The sequence below is a fragment of the Camelus ferus genome, chromosome 21 (genome assembly GCF_009834535.1).
Source record: "Camelus ferus isolate YT-003-E chromosome 21, BCGSAC_Cfer_1.0, whole genome shotgun sequence".
Lineage (NCBI taxonomy): Eukaryota > Metazoa > Chordata > Mammalia > Artiodactyla > Camelidae > Camelus > Camelus ferus.
The window spans coordinates 18516469-18534960 of NC_045716.1; the positions used below are offsets into that span (position 1 = coordinate 18516469).

The 18492-nt window shown below is 47.4% G+C and overlaps 2 protein-coding genes across 5 annotated transcripts in view; one reads left to right on the top strand and one right to left on the bottom strand.

The window, feature by feature from the left end:
- Positions 1-570: 570 nt before the first annotated feature.
- On the bottom strand, positions 571-14692 carry NCSTN (nicastrin). The gene is made up of 17 exons (XM_006173942.3): positions 14562-14692; positions 13236-13340; positions 9912-10035; positions 9378-9499; positions 8791-8936; positions 7929-8079; positions 7508-7617; positions 7097-7249; positions 6314-6418; positions 6056-6133; positions 5029-5201; positions 3494-3596; positions 3284-3379; positions 2897-2984; positions 2482-2636; positions 2031-2243; positions 571-1398 (listed from the first exon to the last, which is right to left on the bottom strand). Exons 1-17 carry the CDS (start codon positions 14644-14646, stop codon positions 1276-1278), a joined length of 2130 nt encoding a protein of 709 aa, XP_006174004.2. The 5' UTR covers positions 14647-14692; the 3' UTR covers positions 571-1275.
- A 44-nt stretch (positions 14693-14736) lies between these two features.
- COPA (COPI coat complex subunit alpha) overlaps positions 14737-18492 on the top strand; it is a 38569-nt gene continuing 34813 nt past the window's right edge. For all 4 annotated transcript variants that reach the window (XM_032463912.1, XM_006173940.3, XM_032463913.1 and 1 more), the window contains exons 1-2: positions 14737-14913; positions 18304-18417. In XM_032463912.1, coding sequence (XP_032319803.1) covers positions 14874-14913; positions 18304-18417 — 154 coding nt within the window. In that variant the 5' untranslated portion in view covers positions 14737-14873. The remainder of the gene's footprint in view (positions 14914-18303; positions 18418-18492) is intronic.

The window sequence follows — 18492 nt, forward strand, 5'->3', positions numbered from 1 at the left end:
GCCAGCCGGGGGGGCCTTGATCTGGCCCCAGCCCCCTGCTGACCCCGACGGCTCGGGCACATGGGGTAACAGCGTTCTCACACACAACCCGTGCCTTCTCTTCGCCCTGTGCTCCCACACCCCGTGAACTCTTAACCGCCGCTCACATGCCTCCTCCGTGCAGCCTTTCTAAACACTACCCGCGCAGCCCTGAGTCCCTCCAGGTGCTACCAGAGCGCTCTGGGTATGCTGCAGTTTCTCCAGGTATCACACCTAGCTGTGAGTGGTTCTCCCTTCACCCCACGTGGGCACTCCTCAGGGGTCAGGGCTGCATTCCCTTCATCTCTGCACCCTAGCCTCTGTCTCACATAAAGAAAGAAACGTCTGTCAGATACCAAGTGGGAAGAAATTATGCTGACATGGTCCTTACGAGAGGGAAACCAGGGCTCCTGGGCTCCACAGGGGGCCCTTCTTTCAGGACTTCTGGTGCTGCTGACAGAGCCTTCCTCTTGGGCCCTCGGGGACCCAGAAGAGAACACGCGAGGTCACTGAACAAAGGGGCTGGGGAAGAATGACAGGCAATGGTACAGGTCACGTGGGAGAGTCTGTTTTAATGAAACTCGCTATTTATATATTTACATACGCGTGCACACACGCACACGTACGCACACGCACACGCACACACACACACATACAAAGAAAGGGAAAAAGAAAACAAAAACAGACATTACAGCTCAATAAAAATCACAACGGAGCACTGCGGGCTGGAGGTGGGATGCCCACCCAGCAGCACACCCACGCTGAGGTGCCGTCTAAGGGCCTGGAGACAGGACAGCAGGAGGGAGACAGCAGGCTCAGCCTGCAGATCGCCCCGGCCTCCTCCTCACGGCTTCCTTGTAGTTTGTTCCTGGTGTTCAACCCTTCATGTCCTTCTCAGGAAGGTGGTTGGGTACAGGGGGTGGGGAGCAGAGGGAGGAACAGGGCAGGGTGGAAAGAGTAGAAGAGGGATCCTGAAGAAGGGTGGGCAGCTAGGAGTCAAACGGGGGCAAAAAGTGTCTGGAATCCCGGGCTCTGGCAGGGGTGAGGAAGAGGAAATGGGCGGGGAGACAGGAGGGAAGAGGGGGCGACTTGTTTATCTCTCATTGTCTCTTTTGGGCAGTTCCACTTCTTATGTTAATCCCAGTCTGAGCCAGGCCCAGAGAGGTTCCAGTGACAAAACTAGTGGTTTATGTCCCAGTGGGACAGGTGATCTGAGAAGTGAACTGCAGAGCTGGCAGGGAAAGCTGGGGGTCCTCTTCAGTAAGACACAGATCCTGGTTCCCGGGGAGCAATGAAAAGGACATCGGCTTTGGCATTGATGCAGTAGGTGACCACGAGAGAGAAGACGAGGATGCCAAAGCCCACCATCAGGGTGATAAACTGCAGGGGGTGGGGGGCACAGGAAGGAGAAAGGTGCTCTCAGAACTCAGCATAGTTTTGTAACTGCTTGGGGCTGGGAGCCAGGACACTGGCATTCTGGAGCTGGCTCCAAGCACCAAGTGCTGAGCAATCAGAGGCAGTATCTCCCCAACCTGGAGACTCAGCCTCCACATTTGATAAGAGAAGTAAAGTACCTCTGACCCTGGTTCCATCTTTTTAACTTAGATTTGAAGCATCCTGAAGATGGACCCATGACTGATTCTCAGTGGCCAGTTATGTGACTGACTGACTGACTTGTGACAGGTGCTCAGTAAGTTCTAGACTGACTCATCCTGGCTATGCCAGGTGGGAATGCTGGATGGGAGTGGAGCTGTGGAAGGGCTATGAAGGGTCCACCGGGTAAGCTGTATCTCCTTGGGTCTCCATAGGAACATATCTCCAGAATGAACCTACACTCAAACTATCAGTGAAGACATACTTCCTAATGGGGCATGCTGGCTGACTGCAGACAGATTTGTAGTGGGTTTCTGTGGCAAATCTGGGGCAAATGGGAGATGGAAGGGGTAAGAGACAAGAGGCAATAGAAGGAGGGGCACTAGACCTCCTCCATCACCCACCCCCCACCGTCTCACCTCAAGCTCTCTGCTGGCTATCAGAAATATCCGGGCGCGGATATCTTTCCAGCGGCTCTCAGTCCACGTAGAGTATTCAGTAGAGCCCCACTGCCTCAGTTCGAAGGCAGGGGACAAGGCCCTGGCCAGTCGTGCCGTGGAACGCACACATCGGGGGAGCTGGTCCGTCTCATTGGAATTCAAAGGGCCCTGAACCCACGCGTACTCATACAGCTGCACAGGAGACAGGCCACAGCGAGGGGCTGACAGGATCCTCTCTTACTCACTCCCTTGACCCTTCAGATAGTCCATTTTTACCCAGGCTACTGCCTCTTTGATACTCAAGTTCAAAGGGCTACATCCTCCCACCTCTCCATCCCAACCCCTTCGGTCCAAATGGACTTAGGAGATCCTCCAACTTTCCGAAGGGAAGTGGGCCCGCGAAGTACCTCCGACACCCAATACCACTCACATCCTTGTTTTCAGTGGGGATTTTACTTGGATCCTGGCACTGCTCTCGGGTGAGGTTGACTACTTTGCCCGTCAAATTTGCCAACGCATACTGCACAACGTAAGTGGTGTTGGTAGGGCTGGAGACGGCGATGTAATGCTGAAGGGGCCCATCACCTGATAGGAGACCACAAGGGAAGGGGGGATTTGGTGGGTGGAAGGTGGGGTGCAGATGGGCAGAGACAGGAAGAGCCCAAGATTGGCAGGAGCCAGAGAAGGGAAAGTTAAGAGACAAGGATCCAACAAACAATCAGGAGAAAGAAAACAGGCAAAAAGAAAACAGAGAGGAAAAGCAAAAAAGTAAAGATTAAACCAAATTGATGACTTTTTCTATCCTTTTCCTTGGGGAAGGGTCCTCTCCCACACCAGGTGCTTACCCAAGTAGGACCTTAAGTCCTGCCTGAGGATAGACTGGAACCATGAGTTGTTGGCTCTAACCAGGAACCCATAGAGCAGGCGGGTGACCTACGATTGGGACAGGGAGGAGAGAGAACCTTTGACTTGGAGCCCAAGGGAAGAGTTATTAGTAGAGACCCAGTGTTGGGGTAGGAACCAGGCTGGCTCGACAGACACTGGGGTTGGGGAGACAGCAGCTGGCTCACAGCATGCAGACAAGGCCCACCAGAACTCCCTGGGGCCTCGCGGTCCTCACCTGCTCGTAAGGCATGCAGAATTCCAAGGTCTGGGAGACTAGGCAAAGGACCAGGATAAAAGATGGGGTATCCTGCTGTGTAAACAGAGACAGAGGGCCCATTTGCTCTTACCGTTTGGGGATCAGCCTGAATGGTGTCGCTGAAGTTGGTTCCTCCTGCAAGCTGGTACAGTGCCTGTCCCAGCACCGTGGCCACATCTGCCAGAGCCTGTGGTGAGTGAAGAGGGGGCGGAATGGCCCACGTTCTCTAACCTCAAACACTAGCATTCTAACCGTCTTCACTGTGTTCCCCACGCTCCCACCCAGCCCAGGTCAGTGCTACCTTGGCAGTGTCTGTCACAAAGTTCAGGTCCTCTTCAGGGCTCTGCGATTCAGGGTAGTTCACATTAATGTTCTCGGCAGTGTCGTAAATGCTCTGGTAATAGCTGCCAGGAAAGCCGGCGTGAGCCTGGGCTACATCCAGCCAGGGCCCTGCCCTTTCCTCCCTTAAAACAGTTCCTTCTGCAGGAACTTGGGGGTCTCATTTTTCCTCATCCAGGGAGGAAGGAAGAGAGAAAATCAGGATTCCATATTGAAGAAGGTGTGGAGAATGGGGACGTAGGAGCAAGGGTGGGAGTGGTTAGTTACATACAAAGACTTTTCCGACAAACAAGATAGAAAAGGTAAATGAGATGAGAATACACAACCGCTCCTTCCTGGGAGACCTTTAAACAGAAGACACACTTCCACGTTGTTTAGGTCTGAGATATAGGAGAATGGTTAAGACAACTCTCAGAGAACTCTGCCACATGTTTATCAGAGCAACAGTATGACTGTTTCAATGGACATTTATATTGAAGGTGGCTGGGAGTAGAGGGGGATGCGCAGCTCTGTGCACAGATACGTAACACTTCACTGCGTCAAACTAACCTGACGCTCCTCGGGGAGCCCCCAAGGAGACAGATCTTAGGGGAGAAGCTAAGAGGAGAGAGCTTCCAGCCTTTACCATCAATGAATGCCTGCCTCACACAGAATCAAGTCAGCCACGTATGTGTGGAAATGATGGACCACCCCTCACCCCACAGTGGCACAGAAGACAGATGTGAGGAAGAGAGATGACCCTATGTACTAGAACGGTCACCACCGTGAATAAATGAGAAGGTGCTACTTGGCTGGGGTTAGTTAGAGAAACAGAGCTTATGCATTTTTACTCAGAAACTCATTCAGCCTGTTGGAAGAGAGGAAGGGAGGCTTTAGCGTCCAGCCTGAATAAGAGGTCCCCTGTTAGCCCAGCCCTCAAGGCCTTGAGTTAGGGGCAGTTTAGGGGTGCCCGGGACCAGGAGAGAGGGGACTAGCAGGGCCTTACCCCTTATCTCTGGAGTCCCCTCAGCTGTAGGGGACCTTTTTCCACCCACACTGAACCACGTGCACTTACCATATGGCAAGAACATGTTACACCTCAGAGTATTGTCTGCAACACCCTCAGCTGGGCCTCAGACAGGGACAGCTCTCTGTCCTCCAGCCAAAGAACTCCCATTATCATTCAGGCGCTAGTTTGAGATGGTATGCCCTCTGCTGGCAGCCCTGGGGAACTCAGCCCCTGGAGAGCTTGGGAGGGGTGGAACCACAAATGGGGATGACTGTGCTAGGAAACAGCTAAGGGTGAGGACTGTTTTCTGAGTCAAATGAGGGGACTAGGTTAGATTTGAATAGGACACTGAGCAAAGAACACAGAATGAGCTGAGATTCTGGAAAGGGCGGAGTAGGGAGGGGGAGAGCGATGACCGTTCTTATCACAGAGACGTTTCTCTCTATGGACCCCAGACTGTGGCATAGATTCTCTTCGAGAATGAAGAGGACGCAGGTTAAGCGACTTACTGGTTCTGGAAGACTTTTTGGTGGTCAGCAAGAACAACGCCAGAGATGTTTCGAGCTCGAAGAAATCGCTGCAGAGAAGATGGTGGGAGAGGCTGGGACTGATCTGGCCTCCTGAGAACCACGTTAGGGACAGCAGTGCCACTCTTCTCCAGGGTGGCCAGGAGCTGCTCCACCTGGGGGATGGGGGGCATTAGCTGACGGGATGCTGGGGGAGAGGAAGCAAGGGGTCTCTTCTAGACCTGAAATGCTCTCCACTCCAAGTCCCCAACCTGCAAAGCCGTCCTAAAGCCTCCTAGATCTAAATTCCTCAGGCCTTTGGGGATCAAGGCTCTCTGAATTTCCTGCAGCTCCCATCATCCTGTTTAAGTGACGGCATGAAGAAGGAAGAGGCCTGCGTTTTTCTCATATTTACAGGTAAACCCCACTGTTCTCAGGACACAGTCTTCTCTTCAGTTGATGTTTCACTTATTATTTGTTGTGCAGAACTGGAGGAGCAAATAATAATACAGAACAGTGCTGCGTGCCACACCGTAGCCCTCTCTGTACGTGCTACAGGAGTCCAGAGCAGGGAAGACGCTGAAGCTGGGGTGGCAGAAGGACCTCAGGGAAGAAATAGACCTAAAGCTGGATTTTGAAGGGAGGGAGGACCTTGAACGAGCAGTGAGGAAAGTGGAGGACAGTCTGGGTAGGGAGTCTGACACAGTCAGGGCAGGGCAGCCAGGACAGCTGGGTCCACATAGCAGCAGTAGAGAAAGGAACCACTCACTTCTTGTCCTTAATGGGCAGTGAGAGTTTGCCAGGCACCAAATGATCAGAGTACCACCCGTCCCAGGGAACCAGCGACAGGAGCAGAGCTCATGGTTCATCTTGGGGAACAGTAACAGCTGAGGTTCACCCTTTATCCAACACCCAACCTACGGTCCCATCTCAAGGCCCTGGAGGCTGGTAGGGAGAGGGCTGGGCAAGGGGGTGCCATATTCTGAGCTGTTGAAACAGAAAGTGACGGGGAGAGATGTTCTCAGATTACCTGCTTCTGTACAGATTCATTTTTCTGAGACATGGGGTCTGTGTGCATCCAAAGCTCTAGTGACGTCCTTAAGGCTACCTAGTGGGAGATGAAGAAGCAACACTTACAATTAGTCTCCCATTCTGGCCGGTACCTGGGAGAAAGAAGTGGGATCAGAAGTCAAGGGAACAGGTGGTGGCACCTGCAGGGAGGACAACAGAACAACAGAGGGGGAAGCTTTAAATAGGAAGGAAGGGGTGGAGGACACGTGCCGCACACCTGTCCCAGCTCCACAAATGAGTCGATGTTCTCTAACTGCACAGGAAACTTGCCCTTCTCCATATCATAGACCATTCTCGAGCTGCCAATGTAGTCAAATGTTTCCTGAGGGGTGGAGATGAGTGGGAAAGGGAACAAGATTCCAAAGCTTTAGGGCAGCCTCGTGCCCTGAGGCCAGATCATCAAAGCACCAGGCACAAAGGCTACTGTCTCATGTTATCTCAACTGCTGGCCAGTTACAGTCACATGACTCTGCCCTCCTCCCTGTCCCGCCTCCCAGCTGTGACTATGCCTCACATGTAAGCGTCACAGGACTTCTCGAGCCCAGACAGGGGGAGAGCAGCCTCAGTAAAGGCCCGAGGCGAACATCAGCTGGTCTGTGCCTGCTTCTTGCTTCTCCCCCACCTCCGCTGACTCAGCCACGGCTGCTGTCCCCTTATTCTAGGACCAGGCTGTGGTGGCAGTGAGGAGAGGCAGGAGCCTCAGGGCTCCTGGGTGGAGGTGGCAGGAAAAGCATCCAGAGAATAAAAGTAAAAGAAGGCTTCAAATAGACCGTATCAGCGGGGGACTGAGGGAGTTGGCAGTATACCATTTCCAGGTCAGGGCGCAAAGGCTTCCTAAATGGGGGAATCTGGATGGGAGACACGTGTAGATGCACCCAGAAGCTCTCTGCTCAATAACAACTTAGGTCAGGTGCTGAGATCTTCCCCAAATAATGGCCACTCCCACCTTTACCAGTCTCCCCACTTCCCTGCCATCCCACGCCAGCCAAAGAGCCCTCACCCCTTGGAAGAAGACAAACATGACGTTGCGGGGCAGAGTGGTCACATCGGGTGCCTTCTGCAGAGCTTCCGCTGCGGCCAGCTGGGTGACGAAGGAGGCAACGGCACTTTCAGCCCCTGGGGCCACATTCCAGAAAAACGAACGACTGTCCAGCTGGGTAGGGCAGAAAAGACATGGGCAGGAAACTCTGAAAATGGAAACTCAGACCAGGCCCCAGTCCCCAGTCCCCATCTTCTGCTCTAGCCAAGAGAACGTCCTGGGGCCTTGGCTGGAAGCCGAGAGCCCCACAGCCCAGATCCCGCTCCGTCTGAGGCTCCCCGCTGGAGCAACTCAGAGCCCTGACAGGCCCAACAGAGGACCCCCACCCTTTGTGTGCCAGCCCCGCTCACCCTGTTCAGGGCCACCACTCACCCGGGTGGCAGCCACCACGACCCTGTCATCAGGATCCAATGTCCCAGATGTATTTATAGGGTTAAGCATGCTCCACACGTTGTAGTCAGACAGGGGGTCGCAGACGATTTCTGAGCAGGACACAAACAGTGAGAGACCCCGAAAAGTAAGGGAGAAGGGAGCTACAAGGAAGGCCCGGAAGACTCTGCTGACCAGCGCGCCACGGACTTGGAGTCATCTCCACTATCTCACTGACCGAGGTTGGTTCCTCCGCCGCTGAGCACTTCGGGGACAAGCTGCCTCGACTGTGTGGAACTGTTTCCACTTCCCCCACCCAGTGCTCCCCGCCTGTGCGCACTCCTCCCCTACAGGAGTCTCGCCCATGCTCCCCGGCCTGGCCCATCCTCCCGCCCCAGGGCACCCAGCATGCCTGGGATCCTACCTGGGTTGATGCTGAAGGTGCTCTGGATGGAGCTGCGCCGCATGCAGGTGACAGTGCTAATGACGGCGTGCATGTGTGAGAAGAGCTGCATGGCACACAGCGGGAAGGTGGGGGCTGAGCCGTTCTGACTCAGGTTGTGATCTCGGTAGCACTGGAAGGGGAGACAAACCCCACTGAGGCAGCTAGTTGTGCAGTCCCTCCCATACTTAGCAGAAAGAGGAGGGCCCAGCTCCATCCTTAAGACACTGCCACATCTGTTCCTGAGCTGTAGCTATCCTGGTACAACCACACAGAACTCATCAAGAGGTGGAAAGGGGCTTAGCTGGGGTGTATGAAATTACCCTCTACCAAATGGCCTGGCCCAATTTGGAGCTTCCGTCACTGTTCCTAAAGTGATTTGCTGTTAAGAGCACTGGACTGGAAGTGAAAAACCAAATTCAAGACAACCTGGACATCAACTCACCATGTAACTTTGGACAAATCAACTGCTCTATGTATTAAAATTAAAGAACGTTAGACTAGAATTAGAGAACATAAGGGCTAAAAAGAACTTCAGAAATTACTCTCAATTCCTAGTCCAATGCTCTTTTTACTGTACGAAGGGTTCTAAACTAGAGCTCTAAACCTTGTTTCATATTAAACATTCTTTACGTTTCCTTCAGTCTAAAAGCCTTTAATGCTATAATATCAGGCAGGAGAGAAACAGGAGAGGGAAATGTGAGAAAAATACACTTCTTGGCTCTTCTCAGAGCAACTGTCTTTCAGAGGGTACACCAGTAGGAAGAATGAGTCTCCCTCCAAACAAGAGGAGAGCCTAAAAAGTGATTCTAACTGGAATTCCCAGAGCTGGCAGAGTCATTACCTGCTTAATGACATTAGTTTCATTTTCGTCTTCAAGAAGGAAGATGGGGAAACTAAAGTCTTCATAAGCCAAGCCATTGCCCAGGGAGTTCCACGGTATTTTTTTGCAGTGAGCAAACTGTGGGCCATAGGAGCTGGAGTAAATACCTGAAAGGGAGGACAGGGGATAGGATGTTGGAGCACCAAGTACTTAGGGACCAGGTAAAGGAGGAAGGCTAGGATATCATACGGTTGGGACTGAGAGTTCCAAAGGAGGGGGTAAGTCAAAGAAGCAACCATCAACCTATTACCACCTACAGGAAAACACACCCTGGTATCAGCGAGCCCTAGGCTGGCCAACTGGGGATCTGAGCACATGACAGTAAGGGAGGATGGAAGGTGAACAGAAGAAGGGGGAGCAGGAGAGAGAAGGGATGAGTGGCAAAGACAAAGAAACGCTGTCTTCTGTTTGGGAGTCTGTTGCTCACACTATACACAGACACACAGAAGACACATACCCTTCCCAACCCCCACCCTCCAAGACACAAGACTGAAGCAACAATGAGCTTTGGGTAACGGCAGGCTCCCCTGATCCTTTGGGGTTCTTACCAAACCCATCATTGGGACACTGCACACTAGGAGAGAAGCCTGGGGCAGGACTGGGCTTGGCTAAAGACACCGCAAGACCAGCAATTCGGCCGGTTGTCCCCTTCAGCTTCTCCATCACTTCCCTGAATAGGGTGAGAATGCCATGAGGTTATCAAGCAGCCCAATATCCCGTCCCCAAGGATGGAAACAAATGGGGAACTAGGGGAATCAACACTGTTGACTCACTTCTTGCCTTTCACTCTCTAATTTCTGAGTGAGGACTATGACCTAATCTGAGCTCAGGGCTTAGTCTCATCTACACTGTGTCTGTGCTCCTTGCCTTCCTCTCTGGGGTCCTGACTCTCTAGAGCTCTACTTACAAGGTCATCAAAATGATTCCTTTTAATGACACATCTTTTCTTCTGAGGATCACCCCACTCTCTGCTCCAATTAGACTAGGGCAGCCAAGGGAAGTTTACACTCACAAGTGTGAGGGCTGTTCACTGACCTCCCCTCTCTGGATGCATTTCTCCAGTAGGAATACATAGTTCTTACCTGGTAAAGAGAGTGCCCTCCAGCAGAACCACGTAAGGCGGGTTAGGGCCATCAGTCAACACCCACTGCAGGTCCTCTTTCTTCTCTACTACGTGGATAACCCCTGTGTCCCCACTAATGGAAGCTGCCAGGACAGAATGGGTCAAATTAAAGTTCCCACAGTTGACAATTCTGATGCCTCACTGATTCGGCAGATCATTTATCCCTCCAAAATGTCACAAGACATAGTGTTAATGAAGCCATCTCTGGATTGGAACTGAAGAGCTTACTACCCTGGCTCCATATGAAGGCTACTAGGAGGGAATGAAGACAAAAGAGCCCAGAAGTCTACACGTTAGAGGCCTGGGTCATTAAATGTCAGAAAGGCGCTGTGATCTTCATTTTCTTGCCCTCTTCCCTCAACCTCATTTAGCCATATAAACAAGATTCTGTAATAGCAGACACCAAAGTTTCTAAACCTGTATTTGCTCCATGAAATGGTAGGCTCTAGATCTCAAGCTCAGAGTTCTAACACTGAATCTTCCTTTGTGAAGACATATGTAGATTTCCTTGGTCTCACAGCCTCCCTCAATCTCCATTCCTCTGCCTTATTTGGTAATGACTTAACTTGCTTTTGGCCAGTTTTGGATACGGTTAATGAAGAACTCTGAGTTCCCTGGAACACAGCTTCCCAAATGATGGGCCTTGAATGGATCAGAAGTGCTAATATTGATTCCTCTGGGGATCGAGAGTTCCCAAAGACCCTAGGTTGGTCATCCCAGGCCAGGAGCAGATTCATCTATTACCCTCGGAAGCCCTATACATAACATTTTCTATGTGTTTCATGACAAAGACTGGGAGGTACCACTGCAGAGGACGGATGACCCAGAGTCCAGAATGCCTTGAGTTCTATGTAGTAATGCTCCAAGTCTCTAGTGATCTATGTAGAGACATTCTTGGGCCTTCCCCACAAGTATTCAGCCCACTGAAAACCGAATGTGTTATTCATAAAGTATTTTAGGGCAGTATTTCTCAACCTGGGCCGTGTATCAGAATCACTTTGGAGTTTTAAAAAATACAGATGCTTGGGCCTTACCTCAGATCTACTAAATTAAAATCAATAAAAGTGAGACCCAGGTGTGTTTATTTTCAAAACAAGACATGTGTGGTTCTTTATTAGGCATGAGAACAATAGCTCTAAACCAAGACACTGTAACTTGCATGAAACAAAACCAACAGGTACTTTTAGATGGCCAGCCAGGTAGACTTTTTCTCCCAAGGGATCTGGTGAAATCTAGATAGAAGGAGGTCCCCAACATTCAACTAAGTCTTATATATAGTAAAAACTTAACAAGTTCATAATGTTACTGATAATAAAAAAAAAAAAATATAGGACTATCAGAATCTGGAAGAACTGTGGTAAAGATCTAGCTACCAAATGGCAGTTCTAAGTAAAACAAGAGACCACAATGCATGCCACAGTACTAAAACATGGGAGAAGGAAAAGCTCATCTGGCAAATAAAAAATATACAACTTTAGCTCCAAGGAGGACAGGAAGAAGACAAGGCTATAACACTGGCCTGAAAGAAACCTGGATTCTACCCTGGGTTCCCATTGGAGACTGTGTAGTCTTAAATAACTTGCTTACTTTCCCTGGGCCTTCAGTGAGCAGAAGGCTTTTTCATCTCATACTGTAGGGACAGAGTGAAAAAGCAAAGAAAGGAAGGAAATAAAAGGAAGCTACAGGTAATCTGTTTTGAGCACTTTTAAGAGTCCAATAGTTAAAGAGCATTAGAATCGGAAAATCAAACCTAGGTCTTTTTCTCTTTAAATTATGCTAGCAACTCTAATTAAAGAGGGTGTAGCTTTCTCAGAATGGACACATATAATGAAGTAAGACTTAGAAATAAGTAGGTTGAAAAGGAAACAAGATCTTAATGAGGAAATGGCCAAAGAACAGCCCCTCCCCTTCTGTCTCTCTGTACTGGCACCAGGCTTTATCTCTGGAGTCTATTGCTTTGTTTCCCACAGGGCTGCTCTAAGAACATGCAGCGGAATGACTCATTCCCAAAAGGAGTATCTCAGAGCTCAGCTTCAGGAGGATGGGGGCCTGGCCTAGCCTTTTGCACCAGAGTGGGGTTTTAGCAAGACCAGCAGTCTGATCTCAGCCCACAGTGGACCTGGCTCCCTTCTACTCAAAGCCAGTTTAAGAACAAAGTCCAACAAAAATTTTATTTGGAACTATTTGGAACCAATGAACCTACTCTCAGTACTTCTGTAGCAAGGATATGGACAATTAACACAGAATACAGCTAAGGGAAGGACGGGTAGAGCAAGTCCTTTACTTTCCAGCATCTAGGTTTGTCCTACCAAATTGGAAGCTTTCAGCCAATCACAGACCACTGCTGAGACCCCACTACTTACTCAGGATCACCAAAAGAAATTTATTAAAGGTAGTTTGACTTTTGGCTTTGTGCAGATATATTCTAACCATTTTTACAGGAGTAAACAAATTCAGAGGTAACCAACTTGATGATGAAGAAACCAAGATCTGACTCCACGTTTCCTCCTTCCTTGAAAAAGTACATTCTGACAGAGCTACTATCCACAGAACAAAATCTGAAGATAAAAGGTTAAGCAGCAAAGGAACTGGGGATTTAGCCTTCAGATTACAACTTTTTTCCCCCTCATAGTTTTGTAAACATACCATGTTGACATGTTACCCCATTTTGGAACATATTTACAAAACACAAAGACACATCCGGAAGCTTTACTACTTCCTCTTCCAACTATTTGGCTTTCTCAGTGCTTTCTTTTCAAATAGTTCACTGCCTTAAAGAAGTCCATTTGGTTCCAAAAAGATCATTCAGAGTTCAGGTGTTGACTTGACTTCATAGAATATGAGGCTTTTTTTTTCCCTTAGAGAAGAGTATAGCTTGCTACCTAACCTACTTGGTAGTTAAGACACTTGGCTTAGACCTTAGACCACCAGGGATCAAATCCTAGCTTTATCACTTAATAGCAAGATGATGTTGGAAAAGTTATTCAACTTCTCTAAGTCTCAGTTTCATCATTTGTATAATGGGGGTAGGTAGCAGAACCTACTTCATAGGGTTGCTGTGTGGTTAAATGAGATGCACATGTAAGAAGTTTAGTATGCAGTATTTACTAAATGTTAGCTCGTATTAATTATCTCGCCTAGTTTGACAAATGGTTCTCTATTGCCCACTACTCACATAGCCTAATTTGTGTGCTGAGACTCCCCAGTAGAACTTGGATGTTTATACCTAGGTCACAGACTGAAATATCAATGGCCATAAACACAAATCCCAACCTCAACTCACACTGGCAGCCAATCTGATGAGTGGCATTGAGCAGTCGGACACAGGGAGCTGTTTTATTTAAGGGGATGTAGATCTTCCTCTCGACTGAGTTTCCCTCACACAAACCTGATCAAAAGATAAAAAGTGTTAGAAGAAATTGAGAGATATTGGTACTAGCCTCTATCATGTCATTAATTTGCTGGGGCGTGAGTATATAATACTTTCTAAAATGGGACTAATGTCTATTCTTCTCACCTCTTGGGTGTATTATTGGAACAAATAAATGCACTTAGCTATGTACCACAGAGGGTTACTACAAATCTCACATAAAGCAACTGACATTGAGGCTAAAAGAAAGAAAATTTGATTTGTCAAAGGAAAGGCATTTAAGTTCAGAAATACCTGCTTCTGGTTGCATGGATGACCATACTTCTGCTTTTCTATTCTGTATGTATACTACTAATTAGTTAATAAAACAATGTCAGTTTAAGACTATAGATTACAATAAAAAAAATCTGAGACATTTTCCCACGAGTCTGAACAGAACTGGCAGAAGCCTTAAGTCATACACTCTATCATTAATCTAACATTAGTAGGTCATTTGTATGTGCCCACAGTGTAAGGAAGCTAGTTTCTCCGTTGGGGATCTTTAAAAACAATCTGCATTTGGGGGAAGATACTGTTATGGTTATAAACAGGCATGTTTGCATTTTAGGGCTTGACCAACTAGAAAGCCAATACCAGAAAGTAAATGCGTATAAACAAACACCTGTGCACATTATAAATGCCTAAAGTTCCTTGAATCATTATTTCACGGTCTAAACAGTTAAAGAGTACTAATATCTTACCATAGTCTGACTCTACTGATCAGACAAGCTGAGGCAAAGCACAAGGATGTGGGTTTATGGTGGAATCCACAGAAAGACAAGGCATCTACCTTCTAAGCGCCGCAATGCACCCACAGAACCAGGCGCTTTCATCTTAAAACTCTACATGCGCTGGGAAGAAAGCTTAACTCTGACACCTGTCCTTTTTGATTGTGGGTGGGGTGGTTGGGGCCGCGGGGAAAACGAGGCATCGGGACAAAGTGGAATAGAGTCGGGCTGGAAGTCCAGGAAGAGGCCTGACGGAGGAGATGGGGCGACACAACTTGCCGCGGGGAAGAAGGGATCTTCAGGTCCCGGCAAAGGGGGAACTTCTGTCGTGGGAACGAAAGAGAAAGAGGATATACAGGGTGGGGGGACAGAGGGGCAGCTGGGACCAGAAGGGAGACGGCGGCGCTCGCGGCTGGGCTGATCCGGAGAGTTCTTCTTACAGACTGGAGCTCACGGGCGCGGGAGGCCTCACCTGCCAGTAGGACGCAGAAAGACAGAAGGCGAAGAAGACACCGACTTCCCGGGTCAGCCACAGAGCCGCCCCCAGCCGTGGCCATCTTGCCTGTTGGCTGGGCGGAAGGTCGGTTCCCTTCCAGCCGGGCAGTGGCCTCTCTGGGCCAACACAGGCACCGTCTCTGTGGCCTGGAGCTCCTGGGACCGGAAGTTCGTGTCTGTGGAGCTTCCGGGATTCGCGGCGGAGGGACGCTGACGTGGAGGCAACCGTAGGGCAGCAGGGAGTGTCAGGGCTCGGAGTAACACCTCGGAGCCGCCGGAGACCTGAAGAATGCTAACCAAGTTCGAGACCAAGAGCGCGCGGGTCAAAGGTAGTGGAGAATAAAAGGGGAGACCACGGAGCCTGGTTGTCAGGGGCGGCGCTGTCCCCGGGGAAGACAGATAGAGGGTAGAGGGTAGAATTACGGACGGAATTGGGCCCACCGTACGAAACCAGGGGAAGATGGGACCGAGGGAGGTTAGGCCTGACGGGCGGCTCACCTGCAGTCCTTTCTTCTTTGGCGTGCCCTCGGAATTTGATTTACCTGCAATGGTTAACACACCGCAGTAGATCTCTTAGGCCAGCTCGCTATTTCTTCTTCTCCCCTCCTCTCCTGAGGCCTTTGCGCCGACTTCTTCTCCTGCCAAGGCCCCTTGACCTTTTGTTTTTTTGATGACCGTGTTGTAGAGAGTGGGCCTGGCAATTGAGTATCCACCTCTGCCTTTCGTGTCCACGTCTGTAGTTTTTTTAGAGGTGAGCACTGGGTACTTCTCTTAAAGGGGCCTTGGCGGCATCATATCAACATCCAGTGCCTTGGCTGGGCTCTATTTCCTACCTGGAAACAGGATATTGAGGTCTACAACCAGTTTAATCTGAGGTTGCCAGATAAAATAGAGGATGCCTAGTTGGATTTGAATTTCAGGTTAAAAAATTAGTAATTCTTTAGTATCGTTGGTTGTTTATCTGAAATTCAGATTTAACTGGGCATCTTTATTTTTATTTCCTGAATATGGCAACTCTAGAGCCTGTGCATCAGTGGATGGAGGTGGAGGGCAAACAACTGAAATTGCAATAGTAGTCTCTTAGAACATTAGAATGAGGAAGGCCAAGACTTGGGAAAAAAAATATGTATCTTGAATATTTAGTAAGATGCAGGATAGAAAAGTGTTTAGGGGAACTTGCTGTTTGGAGTCAGATGGGCTTATTTTGGAATCCTGAAACATCCACTGACAAGCTGCATGACCTTGAGTGGCTTAATGTTTCTAAATCTGTTTCCTCCTGTAAAATATGAATAATTAACATTCTTTTATACAGAGAGTTAAAATGAGAAAATATATGAAAAGTGCTTGTTACACTACCTGGTGTAGACTTGGTAGCTCAAAAACTGGAGGCCATTATTAATGTAAGAATAGATTGAGTAGTTTTCTTTTCTTTTTTTTTTTTGTTTTGTTTTGTTTTGTTTTTTCTTCTATTCTTCCCCTCCCCAACTTTTATTGAGATGTAGTTGACAGACAGCACTATGTAACTCTGAGGTGTACAGCGTAGTGATTTACGTATATTGTGACATGATTACCACAATAAGACTAGTCAACATCTACCATCTTCTATTATAGATACAAAAATGCCAATGCTGATTTTTTTAGGTCAACCTACATCTATTGAGCAATTTCTCTACAAGCATAAAAATGTCGATGTGTATGGGCATGGGATTAAAACCTGAAAATTTTTATTACATCCTCAACAATGAAAAAAGAAAATGGATCATTTCATTTAGATACTTTACATCTTGGGTAAATATCTTATCCTTCCTCCAAGTTTATAAAATTTCTTCAATGATAATTTTTTTAAAAACATGTTTATTGTGGTATAATTCCTGTACAGTAAACTACACATATTTCAAATGTGTGATTTGATGAATTCTGATAGATGTATACACCTATGAAACCACCATCACAGTCAAGAAGATGTCTAACATTTCCATCATTCCCCAAGAGATGCAAATTTTGAACTTCCTATTTATCCCTTCCCACCCCCAATTCTGAGTAGTTTCTAAGTCTCTTGGGAATCTTGATCATGAAGAAGAGTACCATTAAGAAATCCTAGATGGTTGAAATGGGTCTTCATGATTCTTGAATTTCTCTTCTGCTCCTAATTTATTGGGCAGTAGAGAAGAAAAGTTGGGGGAAAATAGGATATCACACTATTTGAGAGCTAATATCCGTTAGTGAATGCTCCTCTATATCATAGGGGGGAAAAATGAACAGCCTACTGGAAAATGGGCAATTTAGAAGAAGAAATAAAAATTTTCAATAAATAAATGAAAGTATTCTTCACCTCGCTAGTAATGAAAGAAGTGTAAAAAAAGAGAAAACTTTTTTTTTGGTCTTAGATTGATAAAACAAAGAAAACAACAAATAACTGATAACTTCTCATGTTGGCCAACTTCTGCAAAATGGATATTTTCAGAAACTTGGTGAGATTTTATGTTGAAACAGTCTTTTTGCAATCAAATGGCATCTACCAAAATGTTGAATGCACATACCCTATTCCTGAGCAGTCCCATTTTCAGTCTTTAGCCTAAAGCAGTAATGATGCAAATAGGCTAGGTTATGTATAGAATCATCTTCACTAGGTCCTTTTTCTAACATAAAAGTTAGAGGGCAGATTTAAATGTTCATTCTACTAATGATCTTAAAATGTGGTACATTTGTACCTTGCAGTTGTTAAAGAGAATGAGGCTCTGTTTATATGTACTTAAATGTAATAAGATCCATGATACATAGTTAAGTGAGAAAAGAATTTTGTAGAACATTATAATGTTATCTCTGTTTTCATAAAATGATATGGATTGAATTCAAAACCTGAAAAGGTACACTCCAAACTGTTAGCTATTGGTACTTTTGTGGACTTCCATTTCCAGTCATGATAGAGTAACAGAGATCAAGTTTACATTCCCACCTTAAAAACTTGCACAACTGAGCAAAAGTGTGAGGCCAAGATTTTCAGACATTGGATAGCAGACAGTGCAGGAGTGATTCTTGAGGGTGGGGAATAAACAAAATGAGTCCTATGATTGTTTTAGCTTACTAACTGGAGATGGGAAGAGGAGACAGAGTTTAGAGTTCAGAGAAGCTGAGACACCTAGAGTTTGCTGGACAGACTACCAGAGAACAGGGAACTGCACAGAGAACCCTGGAGTTCTGCAAGGGATCCTGTCAGGTCTTTGCTTTCTAATCTGCACTTGCATGTGAGAAAATGACACAAAGCCTGGGAAAGAACCAGTAGAGAGGAGAAGGCAGAACAGTTCCGAGCCCACATAGAGGTGGGCATAATTTATGTTCCTACTGGCCAGAATTGAAAGACCTCCTGATGCTATGGGGCATGATATAGAGACCTCAGATGGGTATTGCCTTAATAGCAGCGCCGAATTATGCCTAGGCTAAAGACTGCTTTGAACCCATCCTAACAAAATTGAAAAGCAAGCCTCAAAATGATCAACTAATTCCAAATAACTACATCTTAACCCAAAGTCCAACAGTGTTTAAAAGAATATAACAAAAAAACCCAGCACCTAATACCAGAAAATTCACAGTGTGCGGCATCCAGTGAATGAATGTATGAATATAGGATTAGCCTAGCTGTTCCATTTTCTTATCAGGGTTGGCAGGAGGTGACATAGTGGGTCTTACTTAGCTCACTGGATCATTTTTTTTCCCACCAGGGCTCAGTTTTCACCCAAAAAGACCCTGGATCCTGACCAGTTTACACAATGGGGTCATCCAGTTATGGGACTATCGGATGTGTACCCTGATTGACAAGTTTGATGAACATGATGGTAAGATAACAGTTTCTAGGAGGGAACTAAAAATGGTATAAATATTTATTTTCTTCTGAAGTAGTTTAAGCTTTA

Coding starts and splice junctions, on each gene's coding strand:
- NCSTN (XM_006173942.3), bottom strand. CDS start 14,646: ATGGCCACGGCTGGGGGCGGCTCTGTGGCTGACCCGGGAAGTCGGTGT. Junction 8,937..9,377: donor GTGTCCCAATGATGGGTTTG/GTAAGAACCCCA, acceptor CCTCCCTTTCAG/GTATTTACTCCAGCTCCTAT. Junction 7,250..7,507: donor TCGTGGTGGCTGCCACCCGG/GTGAGTGGTGGC, acceptor TGCCCTACCCAG/CTGGACAGTCGTTCGTTTTT.